Source organism: Apus apus, chromosome 7 (assembly GCF_020740795.1).
Source record: "Apus apus isolate bApuApu2 chromosome 7, bApuApu2.pri.cur, whole genome shotgun sequence".
NCBI lineage: Eukaryota > Metazoa > Chordata > Aves > Apodiformes > Apodidae > Apus > Apus apus.
In genome coordinates this window covers 22,115,032-22,135,078 of record NC_067288.1, presented here as the reverse complement: position 1 = coordinate 22,135,078, position 20,047 = coordinate 22,115,032, and the positions used below count along the sequence as shown (strand labels likewise).

Sequence of the window (20,047 nt, the reverse complement as noted above, 5' to 3'; positions counted from 1 at the left end):
AACATTTTAGAGAGCCTCTCTACTTTCTCTGCATGCTTGCTATTCGTTTAATTTAAAAGTGAGATTCAGAATGGGCATTAAGAAGAGCATGTTCAAGACAAAAGAACACGGGAGAGGCTCCAGCACTCCTTAATTTTATCAGTGTATGTGCCTGAACAAACAGATTGATAGTTTCTGTTCAAATACTAAACAAATATCACAGCCTGTTCTAAAATTCACATCTCGTATATGATATTTCTTAAGAAAATATTTGTGACTGTACTCTAAATTTCATCTACTTTTGTCTCTTGAATAAATTATTCTTCCAGTGAGGAGACTCCAAAAATAGTACTGGTAGAGAACTCAGATTACGAGTAATTTATCTTCCTGTGCTCCACTGGCTACTCTTGGAGGTCACAAAGGATGTCCTATTAAGTAGTAGTTTTAAATACCATAGGCAACATCAGAACAAAAAAGGGATATATTTGACAATTATTGCTAAAGAAAGTTGGCATACCACTGATTAGTTACTCTAGTTTCTAGAAGACAGTCACACACTTCTAATAAAGAAAGATAAGCTTGCAAATCCTGAGACAGCAAATCCACTAAGAACAGTATTTCATTTTTTAAATACACAGAAAAGCAAATCAAAAGAAAATAAAATATAAAAAGTTTCTGAAAGTTGTGAACATTCCTGCACTTGTTTTCTGAGCAATAACCATGTCAACATCTTGTTGCAATCTGCCAAGTAAGGACACTTCTTTTATATTCTGAGGAGCATCTTTCTGTTACCAATTCAGTTAATTAATACAGCTAATTTAGAATTTGTTAAATCCAATATATATATAATTTCTAAGAACAAAGTAAAGACCACAGCGTAACTAAGTGAAGAATCTACCAGGAAAAGTGCCTTGTTGAAACCAAACCTTACAAAGCTATCACTGTCATAATCACACACAACAGAACCAAGAGAGTTTGAAGTGAAAGGGAGTTGCCCTGTGCCCATTTTTGGCCCTGTATTTTATCTGAAATGCTGAAGGAAAAATAAAATCGTTTCACTATACTACTTTTAAGATTTTGTTAACATTTTCATTTGAAAATCATGGGCTATTTTAATAAAACAATGTCATTAAAGTAACCCCCCAACCTTCCAAGCTTGGGCTTTACTTCATCCCAAGCAAATATGACAAAGTCTTACAAAAACTTAGAGGGGTTAAGGATTTCATGGGCATCCTTGAACAGTAACTTTGATCTTTTTCTTTTCAGCAGGCTGGATGTCACCTCTTAAGATGCAATGCTCTGCAAACAGGAGCAGATGGCTCCTTCTTGCTGAGCCACTATCAATTTGTTGTTCTTTCTCAGCATTTCCTTAGTTTCAACCCCCAGAAAGTATTTACAGAACATACTGCCATGCAGCAGGAGGAAAGTCTGATTATAAAGAAAACAACAGTTACTTGTCTTACATGCAACACTGATGTTCTTCTAGACAGGCTCCACTGTGAACGACGAGCCACAAACACTCACGCTGTTTCATTCTACTGACTGGTGCCCATTAGGGCCACACCTGAAGCCCAATCACCTGCTCTGGCATTTTAAAATACTGAAAACAATGTAGTCACACATCACCTGCCTTGCTCAGCAATAAAAACATCAAGGGAAACATGCTGTTCAGCCAAGCTGCTGAATCTGCATGTGTGACCCCTTCTGAAATCTGTACTTACTGGAGGGCTTTTTCTATTTTTTTCTGTCTTTTCTATAGAAAGAACATCTCTACACAATTCACTTCAATGGCTATCAAGCAGTTGCCCAATTTCTCCAAATTGAGCATTTCCCAGTTGCTGCCAGTAAAACTGGCAGTAATGTAGAAAAATAAAAGGATCCCAAATATCTCATGTTGTTTTAAGTAGTGGACAGAGACCGTAAGATGGCACAGTGCCCAGATGAGGGGCTACCAGAGGTGCAAAGAAACAAGCACCATGTTTTTCTCATGACAACTGCAGTTAAATCACTGGCACAAATTAACCATGCCAGGAGACTCAAAACAAGGTATCTCCTTAAATAAACGTATTTTATTTCCTTTCACTTTGTTCTCCGTCTCAGGTTCTTTTGCAGGATGTAAGAGGACTGAAACCCCCAGAAATAGTGGAGGATGGACATGGCAGTGAATTGAAAGTGCAAAAGAGATGAGAACATAAACAATTTCTTTTGTTTAAGTTAGAAAAGGTGAAAACCTATAGGCAGATTAGGTTTATTATTTAATTAGCATTATTTAATGTTGAGCATCAGTATGTTCAAACTTGCTACAATGAATGTTGACATTTTTCCTAACAATTCCCAGGTAAAGCAGTCCTAGGGAGTTACCTGCGTGTCCATGAAGAGGGGAATGTGGTCGCGGGAGAGTTGGAGATGTGCTGGATGTTACAATCAAACTCTTCCTGTTGCTTGTCCGACAGCTGAAAGAGATAAATGATAAAGCATGGTCAAACGAACAGGAGCATCTGAAGGCAACCAAAAGGTACTTTGTCAGCAAAAAGTGTTTCAATGTGTTGGAAGCAATATTAAAACTGCATCTCGTGCTGCACAGGCCACTAGAGATACCTGACAACACATTCCCGATTCACAAAATACGTGCAACTCATGCTTTATAAATCACACAAGACGAAGAAAACTGAAGAATTCCCTAGAGTGCTTCAGATACTCTTACCAATGTCCAACCTAACAAATAAACCTGTTACAATTCTTGGCTATTACTGTAAGAAACCAGAGCATATTCCTTAGGGCAGAGTTAAAATTATGAAGCAAAGTGTTAGCATAATTCAGCAGACGAGCAGGATTACTAACAAAACTTAAAACCTGAGATTCAAGAATCTTTGCAAACACGTGCAAATAGAAAACTCTGCAAAGCAAATTCCAGACAAGCCCTCCACCAAATCAACCCCACTCACTGCCATGACTGGTCCAGCAAAGAAAATGACACTCGTGCAGAGTTAGTTCAGATTTGTTTAACTGCTTTTTTTATTCTGAAACTGAAGCTTCAGAACTTAAGTCTAATAAAGAGAACTATGTGTTCCTCTGTTTGCTTCCCAGCCTGTGACTGCTAGTACCAAACTTTTAGCTCTAAAGTTGATAAAAGTAATTCTAATGGGCAAGGGAAACATTTTAAAATCATAGGAGCTGTGAACAAGAACAACTAGATATTTAAATCACTTTCTGATCACTGTTTTTCCTGTGGTTTAAACACAATAAACAGTCCCAAATTCCCAGCAAAATCTCAATACCAAGTTTTACAGCTACAAACGTTGATTCATTGTATCTCTAACTTGCTTTTCTTGTTGGCAGAAACATTTCCACTCACTTCCGCAAGTCTCAGAACAGGTAACTAAAACCATATTGGTCTTGGCAGAGGGTGGGAGAACACACAGGAGCAGGGAAGGCTCAGCAGAGGCTGAACAAGGAGCTTGCTGGCCCTGCTCTGGAGGTGTCCTGTGAAGCTCCAGGCTGAGTGACCTCAGGCACATGCAAAGCCCAGTGTTTGCTTGCAGAGCTCCGAGCAGTGACAACTGCCCTGGTCCTTCCTGCACCAGCTGATCTCCTGAAGCTGCCCAACAATAAAAATGCTCAGACTGCCAAGAACTACGACTGAATGCAGAGCTATTTTACTGCCACAGGACATCTGACTATTACTATTTGTAAGCTTTTTTATTGCTCTTCTATAGGAAACTAGAGAACTCAATGCAGAAAAAAAAATACAACTGAACTGCCAACTACAATAAACAGTAATAAAGTTGAAGCACCATTAACCACTATTCAGGCTCTTTCATGTACTTCAAGCATTCCTCAGAATTATCCAACTGATTCCATACAATCTCCATTTACATTCATGTATTATTCAACAACAGTCCATCCAAAAACTGATTACCATTGTGTACATCACATGGAAAGACTAACAGTCTGAATTTAAGAAGCTTAAAATATCAGTTCATGGATTTTTTGGACAAGTTTTCAGTTACTCTATTCCAGAAAGTTGAAAGAAACAGAACACTCAATTCAAACGCAGATAATAGATAACAATTATGTTTATATTACTATAATATCTTTCTCTCAACACAGAAGTTCTAAGTATTCTAATATAATATATAACTGTATTAGAAATAAAAATCTTGGGTACTTTAAAACAAATTAAAACATAAGAATTCAAGATCTTGCTCAACATGAACACTTGTACAAGGAGAAATCAAAGCTCCATCCTCTATGGTCATATCCCTTTGCTAAAAAGTGTTCCTAAAATACACTTTACCACAGCAATGTCTGGAGCTGGCTATGGAAACTTGGTATATTTAAATCACAGCATAATGGGGAACATGAGCTGTCCCAAACTCAGAGCTTTAACTGCTTGCCCACATTTGCCAAATTGGACAGAGTTTTACAAACTCGTTTTCTCTGCTGTGTTTGCAAAGATAAGGAACCAAAACAGAAAGGGTTAAGCAGCTGGAGAGCTAGCCCAGCTGAGACCCATTAAAATAGGTCAGGTTTACAGAAATGTACCCAGAAGAGGGAATGGCTTGGAGGGAAAGCCTAGCCTCTGGTTAGGAATAAAAACTTATTTTCTTTACACCCCCAAAACTGGGTAACTTAAAATTTCCCTAGATCTCTAACCTGGGAAAGAGGAAGATCACTTACGCCTGCTTAGGAGTTTCTATGAACAATGTGTGTTGGCAATAAGACAAACTTAAACCCAGAGGCTAAAACCATAATTTCTAATTTCTTGAATCTATTTTGTATGAGAAAAATATACAAACCAGTGCAATCATACTCTGCTGGTTGAAGAGAACTCTCTGGATGTATACGTAAGACCTTGAATAGATCTTGAGAATCCCAGAGAAACTACAGAACAAGAGTGATTAAATTCTGGTAGTCACTAAAGTACAAAAAAAGGGGGGGAAGAGAGGAGGTAACATGCAGACTTCAGTTGGTTGATCTCCCCCAAGAAGTCACTATGACAGCATTTGAGCACCTCTTGAAGAACAGCAGCTAAATACAAAAGAAGCAAAGCTGGCTTAAACCAGGGCTTTAAGCCAAAGAAATTCAACCCAGTCAAATTTAAGTGTTGGCAGGAACAGTTTAAATGAAGAAAAAAATCATTTCCTGAAAGATGCACTTTAACTAGCCCGACAGTACTGGGCTCAACATGGAGCTACAAGACAATGAGAATGAGGAGACCATAATATTGATCCTTTAAATTGTCTTAACTATTGTTATTAACTACATAAGAAAACAGGAGTAGAAGCAGAAAGGGATAAAGTCACCTATATATCTCTGATTATTTTAACCAGAAAAAAATAGAGTTCTCAAGCAGTCCAGAGAGATGCCAAGCATTATCATTTGTTTATAAGCCAATGTTTTGCTATTTTCATTAAATGCAAGGCCAGCCTTATGCTGACCCTCCTTTCCTCTCACAATTCGGTATGGGTCTCGTTAACTTTTTTCCTCAGATCCCACTTCATAATTTCAGAGAACAAATCCCCTCTGGATCTTTCAGATTAGGCAAAGAACAATTTTAACACTGCAGAGTTTCTGTCCTGCCTGGGGTTGCAGGATCAAGCTCCAGCCAGCAGAGTGATCGGGAGAGCTGACAACATGGAAATGCCCCTGCCCAGCTGCCACCCTCTGCCCCCTGTGCCACCCAGGGCACACACCCGCTCTGCCACAACCAGATCTCGCAATCCGTGACAGCACAAGGGCAATTTGATTTAATTCTGGACACACACACACACCAAAATGGATAATTTCTATCAAAACATTTGAAACAGTGTCTTTGCCATCATTACGGAAATTGTGCTTTTACTATTTCTAGAGTTAACTTCTCTGCCTGCAAGTAAAAATAACTTCTCTTACGTGTACTGAAGTGTTCTCAATGCATTCTTGAAACTGAACACTGCAGGACACTGGATGTGGATCTAGTAACTGGACACTGGTTTTGGACCCATTGAAATGTGCCCTGAAGCCAGCACCCTTGGCCAGAGTTCTTGATGAGAACATTTGGTAGTGGTACCTGTGAGCTGCTCGCAGCCCGAGTGCTTCTCCACTGCACCCGGACAAACCTTCTCCCCTGCACCAACAGGTAATTCAAAGTCAAGCCTCTACAATGAGCACCATTACCACACTGCTTCACATGCATTTTCAGTCTGCAACAGGAAGCACACCCTGTTTCATGCTCTGAAAAAGTCTGAGGAAGAAATCGATGGTTCAGTTTCAGCATAAGTCAATATTTGATTCTTTATTTTAGCAGTTTACGCAGGGGACATCTCTACCTCACTGAGTAAAACTGATTAATGTCCAGGAGGCTTCCAGGTAATGAAAGCAAGTATCACAGAAAAACAATATAAAAATAAATAACCATCACAGCTATCAAGTAATTTAATAGTGTTGCTGATTATTGTAAAGTAATGATAAGGAACTTTTTCAAAATCCATATAAATTTACAGGACTTGAAAAATTTCTCACAGTTGAAGCTTCTGAATATGCAAGTAAAGAAGATTAGCACCGACTGCACAAGTCTTTCTATAGGCTTTGAAAGAAATCAACTTGAAATAAAAAGATGTAAAGAAAAGGTACAGTTTAAACAACTTTTAAAAATTATTTATGTTTTTGATTCATACTAATTATTTTAATTGTAGATTTTTTGTTTTGTAAACCATCTCAGGTTGTTGGAGTGTGGGATTTACTCTTGCATTAACTCCTTTCAAAATAACATTTCTGAAGCTGAATATCAGTCTTGTTCCAGATTTGACATTTAGTTCAGTGAGCTCAAATCCCTAAGAAAGGGGATGCAAAGTCCCGAGCAACCATATCTACAAAACCTATCTCTAGTTCCATCTTTTCCTAAAATGTACTATCACCTAACCAAACTTCACTAGATGCTTCTCTGATGTTACAGGAGTTTGGTTTCAGTTGATTTGCTTTTACAAAGACTTCTTTATGAGAAACAGACATTTTGGAAATGAAAATAAGTATTTAAAATTTTTATTCACAATGGCAGAAAATTTACAAAATCCAAAATCTGCATGTCAATGAATGCACCAGCTGCACAGCAATGTTAACTAGATGGGGAAGTTATTGTCTTAATTATAGTAATTCAAAGATGGAAGCAATTTTGTAAGCTTTAGCACTACCAACAACAGGGATAATTAGTTCTCTAAAATAGATAAGAATAAGTAAGCATTTGGTTCAACTGATTATTTTTTTCATGTTCAAGAATAGCTTAAACTTTATTCATCCTAGAATAACTAGGAAAGTGTTATTATTTATGCTGTAGGTTTGGTGGTCTGCACATTCCTACAATGAACACTTCTCTTATGGAAATACACCTATGCTCACTTAAGACTTGTAGGATGGGAAGCACAAGTTCAACAAGCAACTCTTTAAGGATTACAGATTCCCCATCACAGACAAAGAACTATCCTCTTTCCAGTGTCACCCAGGAAACCATAATCTATTTCCTGTCATTAAGTCCCATAAGCAGAGAACAGTCCTGCCTATATGGCTGAAGCCTCTCCTGTCTGTATTGAAGTAAAATGTTCAGGGGTGTTCCCCTGCCTCATGCTGGTACCAGTAAATTAGAGTCACTCTGTGGAGGTCTGTGGAAAGACGAGAATTCTGCAAGGCAAGAAGCACGGAGACAAAAGATGTAGTCAACTTGTGAAGTGTGGACTGCACTTCTGTACAGATATCCAAAGGGAACACAGGGAGTAAAAAACATGAAGAATATATTTTTTTCATAATACCACAAATTTTGACATGCTAACAAACACATTAACTGAAGTGAACAACAAGTAGAGCAATGCAAGACTTAGAAAGAATGCAATAACTTGGATGTAGACTATTTCTTTTAAGGAAAATTAACAACTTAGGATTTATTGCTTAAAAGACTATTTTCTTCTCATCTAAAACAAGCTATATGTGAGATACACCCTTCACTTCTCTATTTAGAGCTCAAATTCAAGAAGCAGTATCACCTCAAGCTAAGAAATTACAAAATAAAAGGCTAAAATTGCCAGTTAACACCAAATGTATGTCTAATTTGCCTAATGCTTGAGGCTGGGGCACACCTGTGTACATCATGGTGTATAGTCCAGATCTTTTGCATTATTAACAACATAGGAACAACTCTGCAAAGCCAAACAAAATGGAATGTCACAACAAATTACAATGACTGGTGCAGCCATTCTCTACTAAATGAAGTCACTTTATTCTGAAACATTCCTCCCTTGCAATGCACTCCAAACCTATCTTTGTTCTTACATGAAACGAAAAACAACAACAACAAAAAGTCTCTGATTTCTGCAAAAGACATCCCAGAATAAATATAGATTGTATTTAATGGGAGAAAACATACACCAGCCTTCTCAAGCATTACTATCTCCTCCTTCAGTTGTGCTATGCATTATATTGCCATGAAGTTACATCACGAAGTGTGAAAGGATGATTTAATGAACACTAAGCATAACTGCATACTTTCATTTCCCATTTCCTCCAACTCCATTATTAAATGCTTCACATAGCATAACTGCTTTTTAAATAAGCCTCCACTCGGCAATTCTCACAGAAAACACTTTCAGATTTTTTCCTCCAAAAAAATCCAGGCAAATAAATCCAAGAATGAAACGACAAAGTCATTGCATATTGTTTCAACTCTATAAAACGTGAAGCTTACAATGATATACAGGTGCATAACGAAACAAACCCATTCTAAACACCCTCCCCTTAAGATGCATCCATAAAATCAAGCATACAAGCTGAAAATGGAAAGAAAAAATTTTTAAAGATTAAAAAATGAGAAGGTTTAATAGAAATATTGTGTAAAATAATATGAGGTCACTCAGTTGCTATGAAACACGTAACATGAACAGTTCTCTTCATTTTGTTTCAGAGCAGTTTCTTAGTTTAAATATCAAAAGATGTTACAGATTAGCTCTTCATCAGCTAATTGCAGTTTCAAACCTCAGCGTGAGGATAAACCACATATCTAAATTAAAAGCTAACACTAAATTCTTTTAGAAATTATCTCCAAATTAGACTGTGTCAATGGAGTTTTCTCTACAAGGCACAGACATTCACACGGTGGTACACTAGAGTAATGACCAGGGTGGGAGTGTTATCAAGGTATATGGACAAATATCTGTGCAAGTTAATAATTTGTCAAATTTTCAAAATGCATATTCTGAAGGTTAGACCAACAAAATGGATATACATGGATGATAAACTACCTCTTTCCTGTGTCAAATACTCAAATCAAAAGGTAACCTTTTCCCTAAAAAAATAGCAGCTAGGGCTCATTTTCTAGTGATAATGCACAGCCAAAAAAACTTTTCAATAGATCATAAAGAAGCTCATAAAAGATGATGCACCAATGATACCTTCCTAAACACACAGATTTTCACAACTCAACGAAGAGACAAAAAGTTTTTCCTCTAGTTCACATACAAACTGTCAGGTCTGAGTGGTCTTAAATTATTGCCAGCTAGTGCAAATGCCAGCTCAGACACTAAACTAAGGAAACCCTAGAACAGACAGAGCATTGGAAATGAAAATAATTTTTTATATATGTCTCTGAACACTGCCCTTCCTCCAAAACAGGGAACGTAGAGATACTTCTGGTTCAGCCGACCAGGAGCTGAAAAGGCTTGGTCCATGGGTGGAAAGCAAATCTTCTCCCCATCCACCAGCACCACTGGTTTGCACTAAGGACTTCCTGCTGCATGAGCTGACTGTTTCCAAACTGCAGTTTGGAAGAGGCAGAGAGGCCCTGTGCTCTCCCCTCAGCTTCCTTGGAAAGGTTTTGCCCTGTTGGTAAGACTCATCTTTCCAACTATGGAGACTAACAATACCAGCCCTACTGAAGAGTTTCAGGGTTTGAAGCACTGAAAACAATTTGGCACTCATTAAGTTTACACACACAAAGATGAGAGAAAAATCCTCAAAAAATACAAAAAACACCTGAGGTTGCCAGGGTAGCAGCCTAAGGGACATATTGGGGAAATAACCAGACTTAAAATAGTAATCTAAGCAAGTAAACTACTGAACTTTTACATGCATTCAGGACTAAGCTGTCTCAGAAAGGAACGTTCTGTGCTCTGTCCAGCTGGACTCAAGAGGGGCTGGGCAGAGCTGGTCCCAACCAAAGGGAGATAAAGGTGAGATGTGCGTGCCAGCGTGCTGCTTCAGTTCAAAACAGAAATGGAGAGAGAATACATATTCCTCACTTGGTTCCCTTCAGCTTTGCAAAAAGAAATGCTGCTGGAACCCTTCTAATGAATGCACTTATTGAACATTAGGGAGAGAAAATTTATACCTAGATAAGAGTTGGTTCTAAATGTCAAAGAAGTAGGCAGACAGGAGCTGGAGTTCTGTGGACACAGAAAATTCTCAGTGTAGCAAGTAAAACCAGTAAAAATCCCTGTACAGAAATACAATACATCATTGCAAATCAAGCCCTTACTTGTTGAGGGACACAGGTCTGTCCACAAATGAGTCTCAGATAAAAATGACAAAAGACATGAAAAGAGACTGACAAAAATACACTAGGTATGTATCAGATCCAATAAGCAGCCTACTTTAAAATAAAAAGAAAATAAACCTGTAAAATGCATTTCATCCAATGGAGCAATGAAGCCACAAAAGGCAGCAGAAGAAGGGGAGTTGCAGGATGCAGATCCCTCTCTAGCACAAAGAGCAGTGCCCAGATCTCCAGCAAGGGTAGTTTCTGGAACAATCAAGCCTGATTACATGATAAACCTCATTCTTTTGTATAAAGCCTACTTGCTATCTGAGCCAAATGTTCATTATCCAATTGCTATCAATTTTGCATACAAGGATGGTCATATTCCAGTTTAGTAACTATACGAATGCACACTACAAATAGACTCACACAGAGTTTTGGAATTTTAGGAGCTCAAAACTGAAACAGTCATTCACAAAACGAAGCAGAAGAAAAACACAAACATTAAAAGCCATAAGCTGAGTATTAAAGCTTGCTGCAGGCTAAAGCTAAAGGGTTCTGCCATCCCCTAAGGAAGTATCCTTGGTTTAAAAGCTATTCTACTTAAGAAGGCTGAAGATTAAAATTAAAATCAATTCCACTTACAGTAACACAGCAGAGAGCAATAAGTACAAATACATGAATGTAGCAGAAATAAATGGATGGTAGCAGTCATGACAAAAAGAACTTACAAAATAGTAAAATCACAGAGCCATAATTTACACAGCAATTAAATAAACGAATATTTAATAAATGCACCTCTTCCAAAATTGGATCAGAACACAAACAAAGAAACCACTAAAAGCTTTTTGAATGCTTCATGTATTTATTAATAAATAAAATAACTAGAAACAGGTACTATTTTTACACATTATGTGTAATAAACTTCAGTACAAACTCACAAGCACAGGCAAACACAGCCCAAATTTTCTCTAAGACAAAGGAGGGAAATATAGGACTGTTAAATAACAGTATTTCTGTATAAGAAAAAGGTTGTTGTAAAATACATTTCTGGGAAATGGTTACTGTCATATCCCAGCTTTCGCACCATACCCATTCTTTTCCCCCACAAAGTCTGAAACCAGCATGGCCAGCATGAAACCAATGAGACTCATGGTAATTGCAAAGTGTACACGAATGAAGACACAAAGGAAGACAAAAGCAAACACTTACAGAAAGTCAGGTCTTCAAATTTCACAGCAATCATGCTTAATTTAAATTAAGTCTGCTAATTGTAATACAGTAATTTACCATGCAATCAAGACTGGAACAAAATTAAAGATCAGGAAAACAGAATATACTGGAAATAAGTAATTTCAAATGCCACCACAGAATTCAAGCTAGTTTCCTTAGAGTTCAAAGATTCAGGGATAGACTGTTTTTGTATGTGCTTGCAGAACATTTTGATCTACAGAGGTTCACATCGCTTTGGGCTCCAGCACTTCTCCTCTAGTACATGCTCACTGCCAGTGTCTTATGATACCAAAAGTAACTCCCTTATCACCAAATAAAACACATGAAATGACATTTACATCTTCCATTAATTCTGAAGTAGTTTAAGTGATATGCTTAATACTAAGTAAACACAGCAGGTGGTAATGGATTTGAAGAGACTGATGCAAGCACTGCAACACTATATAACTAATTTGTTTAGATTTTCAATACATGACTTATCTTTGTCTTCATATAAAACAACAGCTCAGTACCAGCTCTTAAAACTTGGGGCACTTTGTAGAAAAGATAATTATTTACTAAGATTACAATCTCAAAATATTTCCACGCTGCCTAGAACAGTAACCAAGAGAGTGTTATCAGGTGGCTTGAATTTCCCATCTGGCACAAGGACCACCCTATGCAGGACTCTTAAGCATTCCCCTTCTGAATCCCGGTTTTCTGGACCCTTCCACCTTCACACCTTTAGCCAACATAGTACCAAAAGCAAGTACAGTGTTTAAACTTTTAAAGAGGCTTGGAATAAACTTTGAGATTTTACTACCGAAGCGCTTAGTATTGTATTTACAAACCTACTCTAAAGAGGACTTAGGTACTACTCCGTAGTCCTCAAAATAATAGCAAAAAAGTAATTGGGCTATGGACTGGTTAAAACGATTGAGGGAATATTTGATAATTAGCTATAAATGCAGAATCAAGTAATTTCAAAGGTGTTTTCCTTAAGGCTTTGGGGGGAAAAAAAAGTATATTTTCTCAATATGGTAATTGAGATAGTGGTAGATACTAAGTGTTTAGCAGCTGAGAAATCACTCATTTGCCTCCAAGTACGTGTATGGTGATAGAAAACAACCTGTCAAGACACTGCTCCTCTCAGTTTCTTACATAAAGTCTGCTTTTGATAAAAGGTATTTTGCCCTAAGATGTACAGTTCCTTGTTAGCATCAGTGTTCAGATGGCATTAAAGTAACAGGAATCCCAAGTGCACTGGAGAACATCTGTCTCAGCTTACTCCTCACCACAACGCAGCAACCCTTCAAAGACCTACAAAGAGTCATGTCACAGCATGGGTAGATGTTCCTCAAATTCAAATACATCCACAAGTCTATCCCAGAGCTTTAAGCTGATGGGTGCTCCGGATTTAAATTTCACTTGTCAGAGACAAACAACAGTTGAAATAAGCAGATGCACAGACTTTGTAAGGATTCCAAAACCCAAATATGTCGACTTCAATTAAACATAAGAACTGCACATTTCCAGGCCAAATGCATGCCAGGATGTACTTTTTGTGTCTCATTTTCCACAGTAGCACTGATCTGTGTCCTCTGCGAAGTTCAGAATCTCCCTTCTCCTCCTGTCTCTTCTGAAACCAGTCTTTTTCGCCAGTATTTTTTTTTCTTGCTTAAAACATAAATGTAAAATTTATATTTGGCAGCCTCTTTCATAAGAAGGATCCAAATAACTCATTAAATTGTCCATGATTTGTGTGTTGCTTGGTTTCCACTCCACGAAAGTTCTGACTTGAAAAACTGGTTTGTCCTGGGCAATAGCCAAATGTTCATACAAGAGAGTTTCCATCTGAACAAAGACCTTTCAAAGCTTAAAACTTCAGCGTTAACCCTGTAGGACACTTTGGGTTTTAGCCTAGCAGGGAAACAGCCAACAGTATTCAAAATGAATTTAAAATCTGATTAACACAGACAGAATACCAAACAATCCAGGTATATTCTCTGAATCATTACCCTTATTTTGGATATTAGGATGACGTACTTTCCATTCATGGCACACCAGTCCCATTGTATTTAAGCAGCACAAATACCCTGTACTGGAAGTCCCCCCAAACTCATCCATTAGTGACCAAAATTACCATTACATTTTAGTGGAGTCCAAAAGACAATTCTCATTCTCATAAAGAGCTTTTCAAAAGATAAGGTAGAAATTTTCCCCCACCCTCAAACAGTGCTTTTGTTCTAAGGCCATATTGAAATCCTAGCAAAAGTAATTTGAATTAAATTTCCTCTCCAATAAGGAGTGCCAGAAGGCCATTTAATACACTGAGCTAGGTAAAAATCCTGGAGCGAAATATTATCAAAAGCATCAGATTTCCAGGTCTTTCACATCCTTCCCAACAGAAGGAAAATATTTCTTACTTTATTCATTTCAGCAAGGAAATGTGTGGCGTGACAGCTGTCACTTGAATGTTAATTAACTCACATTTTCAAGACTAGTTTTATGTTATCTCCAAAAGTATTCTGCTAGCGTCACTAATTGTTTTTCTTCAAAGTGACAACGTATATATGGAGGAGGTGGCATTCTAACACACATAGCTTTTAATGTCAATCTAGATGAATCAGCATAAAAAAGACACTGAATATATTTGAAGGGATATGTATGGACTTACTGGCTAACACGGTCCTGTTTTGGTAGAAGTTAGCATAAATAAACTAATGCATCAGAAACCAACATTTACATGCTGTTGGTCTCCTGATTGTTTCCCATTCACTCTTATCTCCCAGCAAAAGGTGGTTTCTCTTACTGTTTGTGACTATTTCAATAATGAAGAGTATTTTTCTTAGGTACCAAGGAACTGTTAATAATGAAATAAAATTATTTCCATAGAATCACTGATTTTAGAGGTGTCTCGCTACTTATAAGACTGTTTTACACATTAAGCTTAGTTAATTCCTTTTATTTTAACAGATTATCAAGTTACTGCATCACTGATAGCATTTTACTGAAAGGAAAGAGAGAAAAGACAATTAGAGCATCAACGGCAATTGTGAACACAAAACCAGCATGTCCTTCCTAACACAAACTCACCTTTGTGATTCTCCCAGAGTTATCTTTCAAGTCACTTCAAGACACAAATCTTCCCCATCTTAACTTTGCAAAACAGAAGTCACTACAAGTGAAATTATTAAAATCCATATTCACAGCCTGTTCCACTCAGACAGGATTAAACTACTGAGGAAATGAGGAAACATTAGTAATCACCATTTTAAGACAATTTAACAAAACCAACACAGGCACCCACTTGCACAATTCTACACTGTTGTTAACAACATCAAATTTTAACAGTATTCAGGGTACGCCTAAAATGCAAAGAAATAAACCAGACACAATTAAAATATGTCAGAAGGATGCTTTATCTTTCCATAATCCACTTTCAATAGGTAATGCCTCAGTACAGCTGATATTATAGAAGAATACCAACCCCACCTGACCTTTGAACCAAGGAATTCTCATATTTCTTCTATAGTTTAAAATCATAAATATTTACACAGAATCAGTTTGACAGATAAATCTGATTTATATTTATGTCATCCCTCCCATGACAACTCATATGTCTTTACAGTTTGCTCTTGACTCCCTCTATCCTTCTGGGAATATGCTCAAGAAGAAACAATCCAGGCACTCTGACCAGAGGAGCAGATGGTTCACTTTTACAGTACCATTAGCTGCAGCAAGAATCCCACCAGCTGCACGAGAGAGCTCATTTCAACATAATGTACCACGGAGAAAGAGGAGTCCTTCCCATTTGCCTCCTAATGTAGCAAAAGCCATATGGGAGTGAAGCCCTTTAGGATTTTTAGTACATATCAGAAGCCATCATTATAGAGAGATGTGCCATGTGGTCAGAATACCAGCAGGAACCCACTCTTGTGATGGAAATACAAATTAAAAATTAAGAGAAATCAAAGGTAGGGAAGTCCAGAATTAAGAGCATACAAGCTATCACAAACGCAGTAGGGCTGCACATAAGTTTTACAAACAGATGAGAGGAAAATTGTATCAAACATTTGACACAGCAAAAAAATTCTCTGCTGCTAAAAATGCCCAAGACTGCAATGCTATGGAAGAAATTTAAATTGAAATCCTAGTAAGAACTTTACTAAGACGTGAACATTATGCTTTGAAAGGAGGCCAGTTAAAATGGAAAAACATTTATTCATTTAATAATAGGGCACTTCATTCCAAGCACCCAGATGCCTGAGAACATTACTACACAGAAACGCCCAGTTCCTGGCACAGTCACTGCTCTCATAACCCAGGTACTCTTGGGAGCAAAGTTACTACATACGTGTACACTCCCATTTTCAGGACCAACACCCTGGCACAAAAATCACAGTATAACACTGTCACAGGAGCTACCCCATTTATTACAATACACCTAAGACCAGCCCAACCTGCCTGCCCATCTCCCCCCAGACGGTAGGCAAAGCCCTGGCAAGCTGCCAGCAGAGCATGGCAGGAGGTGATATTCCCAGCAAACTGTCACACATGCTCAAATATTTCATTTCTCAGGCTGACTGAAGGCTGTGGTTTCCACGTTGTACAAAATAGGATTTACAAGTCATGATTTTGTGCAGCTCCTTTCTGCTATGAGTCCTCATAGAGCTGCTTGATCATTTTGAAATATCTAATACTCATTTATGTCATTAAATCAATAAAAAGTCATCACTTTTCCATTAAGACGTGCAGCAGATTTACAGATCAATTTCTTTCTTCTTGTACTTCAAATACTAGCAAATAAGTGGAATCAGAAATTCTGAGTGGGAGTTTTCTGACAAAATATTGCACCTGAAACCTTGTTAGTATCTCTCACATTTTCTCTCCTTGAAGTTTAAATTTAAATTCAAGACACACTATGAAGTTAGTGCAAAATAGGTACTTTGTTTTTGTAATGAGAAACTCTGCAGATGTCCACTCTGTATGGAAGTCCACAGTGGCTGGATTTTCACAAAACACCACCTTTATGCACGCAGAATACCATCTAGACTGGCGTGAGCTTTAGAAAAATGAAGTTCTACAAGCAGAAGGAATAAACAAGTTGCTCCATAAGCTGCAGGTCTAACACAGATTATTTTCTAACAGTACAGCGACCTCCTTCACCAAAGTGCCCTCTTCCTCACCTGCACTAACCCAACTCTCTGCCTTCTGGCTCTGCCTGTCTCACCTTGCTCTCATAGTAAGCCAAGTCTGATCACACCATGCTGCTTCCATGCTCATCAGTTGGTGACAAAGAAGCACCTGAAAGCCAAGTCATACCTACTTTATCCTCTGGAAACGGAGGCACAGGACAATAATTTGCCTCCTTTTCCTCTTCTCTGACCAAGTTCAAGAAACCTGTACAGAAATGCTGAGCAGTATCTCTTACCACTTCTGTTCTTCCATCAAACCACTGCTGCAACCACTCCATGAGTTTTAAACTTACTGCTGGGAGCAGAGATCAACACATAACCTGAATCTCAAGGAGCTCTTTTCTTTTAAAAACCAGGCTAAAGACAACAAAACTTGTATTTGAAAACAGTAACATCTCCAACTTCTAAAAACCACTAACTTTGATAAAATTTAAGCTACAAAGGTGGAATGATAGCAGGAAAGACAGCAATCCTACACCAAACATGTTTCTCTTCAGAAGCTATAATCCTCTAAAAAAGATTAATTTCATTTCTGATAGCTGATGAACAAAATTAACCCTTAAAAATCAAGTCAAATCTTATATTCTGAGTCTTACGTAAATTTGAAACTGTATCAGCAAATCAACTGAGGAGAAATTCTGGTACTAGCTAAAACCATTTACTCTCGAACCTGTATATACTGAGTCAAGATTAACTACCTACCATGCTCATCAAGGCTATTCCTCCAGTAAGTTTCCAGGCTACATACGTTAAGCTCCACAGAGCACCTCATGAGCAATAACTATGTTGATATTTCCCAGTCTGGAAGGGACACCACTGTACTGCATCGGATCTGATTCTGTTCATTAGTTCACACATGTTAATGTGATTTTATCAAAATCCAGAGAGCAGTGTGACTACAAGCACTGATCCTACTAACTACTATGTTAACATTATTCACATCTCATAGAAAAAAATCAAGTTAAAGGTATTAAAAATAACTTAAAATTTCAGATTATGCATATTTCTAAGAAAACTATGTACTATAAGTCAAAATATTTGCAAGCCCTTCCTAGTGCAGCCTCTATCATCATAATACTGTTTTGCTACTTTGAATATTAAAGCAGCTTGTTATCAGTAAAGCATCTATCCATCATTTTGTAGAAACAACCCTCTCATCACACTGATATGCTATGAGAAGGAACAATGCATTTAACTAAATACCTTAAAAAAGAATTATCAGTACATCTGCACAGTATGATTTTTACAATGAATATAATTACAAATCATTAAGAAATAAAGAAATCATACCTAATGTACTAAGAATATTAATCAATCTGCTAAAAAAAAAGACAAAATTAGAAAAACAGAAGAAAGCAAGCCTAAACAGTACTAATACAAGTAGCTCAGAAAAAAAATACTGTAAGAATTACTCGCAAAATCCTTAGATTACCTTTTGGATCGTCTCAACATGCTGGTAGCAGGCAGAGAGAAATTGGACAGCACTGTCCAAAAGGAGTCAGACATGATCTGTATAAGCTTTCATTGCTGGGAAAATACAGCACAATCAAGCCACTAGCAATAAATAAGGAACTAAATAATACCAGTGACAGAGCCAATGCAAATTCCCTGTAGACCTTGCAAGCTGTTCCATTAATGTGAGACAGGCAGGCAAGCGTACATATTGCTGCTGTTTCTACTGCCTCCGTTTTCTCCCAGCTCCATCCCTGCCTCCCTCCCTCCACCTTAGGAGGCAGTGCAAAATGAGATATTTATTCCCTTCCTCGTATATGCACTTAAAAACTGGAGTTTGTTGTATACCCAGCATACATGCTTTATATACATCTCTCTGTGTTCATCCAATACAAGAACAACATTTTCAAGCAAAACCATAACCAGACTCTGTTTGCAATCCTGAATAACACAGGGTTTTAAAGCTGTATCTGCAGGGAGAGCACCACTTACTGCCTAGTTTGTGGTTGTTATTTTAAAATGGTGGCCTTTCTGCTTCCCAACTACATGAGGCACATCAGGGGCATTTTTTAAATTTTTTTAATTAATCTTCCATATTTAAACAAATCCCACCTTTTTTTCTTAAGTAACCCAAGTGGACTTTTGAATTTTAAAAGATTACAATGCCTCCTAAGACAGTTTAAAAACAGAAAGCCATTCTCCCCCTCAAGTCAGTCACACTACAGACGTATCAGTCACAGTAAACACAAACTCCTTTGTAGCACCTGGTGCCCACAAAGCAACTCAACCAGCTAAATTCTGACAACAAAACGCAAGCAGGACTCGTCTGATGCACATCAGAGTTTTCCCACACACCCCCTGCACATCAGCCACAAGTTCACTTTGTTCCCTTTGTGCCTGTAGAAGCTCCTTGCCATGTTTTTGCTTTTTCCAGGGTCTAAACAAAAACTCATTGTAGCTGCTTTTTTTTTTTTTTTTTGCCCTTTTTTTTTTTTTTAATTTCAATATGCAATCTATTTTGTTTCTATTGTGGCTTTTTTAAGCACTTCTGCCAGTAGGAAAGCTAATGACATTCTCATATTTCAGCCTTCTTGAGTGGCTTTTTATCACAGACATGAGAAAGATGACAATCAACAGCTGGCACTGCCTTCCATGCATAATACAGCCCTTAAAAAATACACATAAATGGCCTGGGAGAAAGAAATCCCAGTAGGCTCCCTTTGGCTTTCCACAGAATCACATGAAATAATAAGATGGTCTTCATAACTTTCCATTAAATAATGGTACATTTTTAATACATACATATATCAGGAACCACAGTATCTGACTCAGCAAAGCCTGTCTTTCCATCTGAACTTCAAAGCAGAGAAATGTGATTTTTGCATGCTGCAGGAACCAAATCTCTACTCAGCACAACCATGTCTTCTTGTGCTTTTAAATGTTTGGATCAAATGAATCTATATCACATTTAGTTTGATTTCATAAAGTTAATTTACAGTACCACCAGACAAAACTTTGGTACTATCTACTACTGAGAGATTAAACACATTCATTTTTGTATCCGTGTAATAACAAATTCCAATCAAGTGTAGAACCTGAAGGACAGCAATTTAGCATATATTCAGGACACTGTGTGATCTTCCAATTCCAGTAAACCTTCATTTTGAAAATATATAAAAATACTCAGATTTACTTTGTCAGCTAAAAC

The 20,047-nt window shown here is 37.6% G+C and overlaps 1 protein-coding gene across 8 annotated transcripts in view; it reads right to left on the bottom strand.

The window, feature by feature from the left end:
- Positions 1-20,047, bottom strand: part of MAST2 (microtubule associated serine/threonine kinase 2) — a 181,711-nt gene that overhangs the window by 63,338 nt on the left and 98,326 nt on the right. For all 8 annotated transcript variants that reach the window (XM_051624429.1, XM_051624430.1, XM_051624431.1 and 5 more), the window contains one exon: positions 2,341-2,432. In XM_051624429.1, coding sequence (XP_051480389.1) covers positions 2,341-2,432 — 92 coding nt within the window. The remainder of the gene's footprint in view (positions 1-2,340; positions 2,433-20,047) is intronic.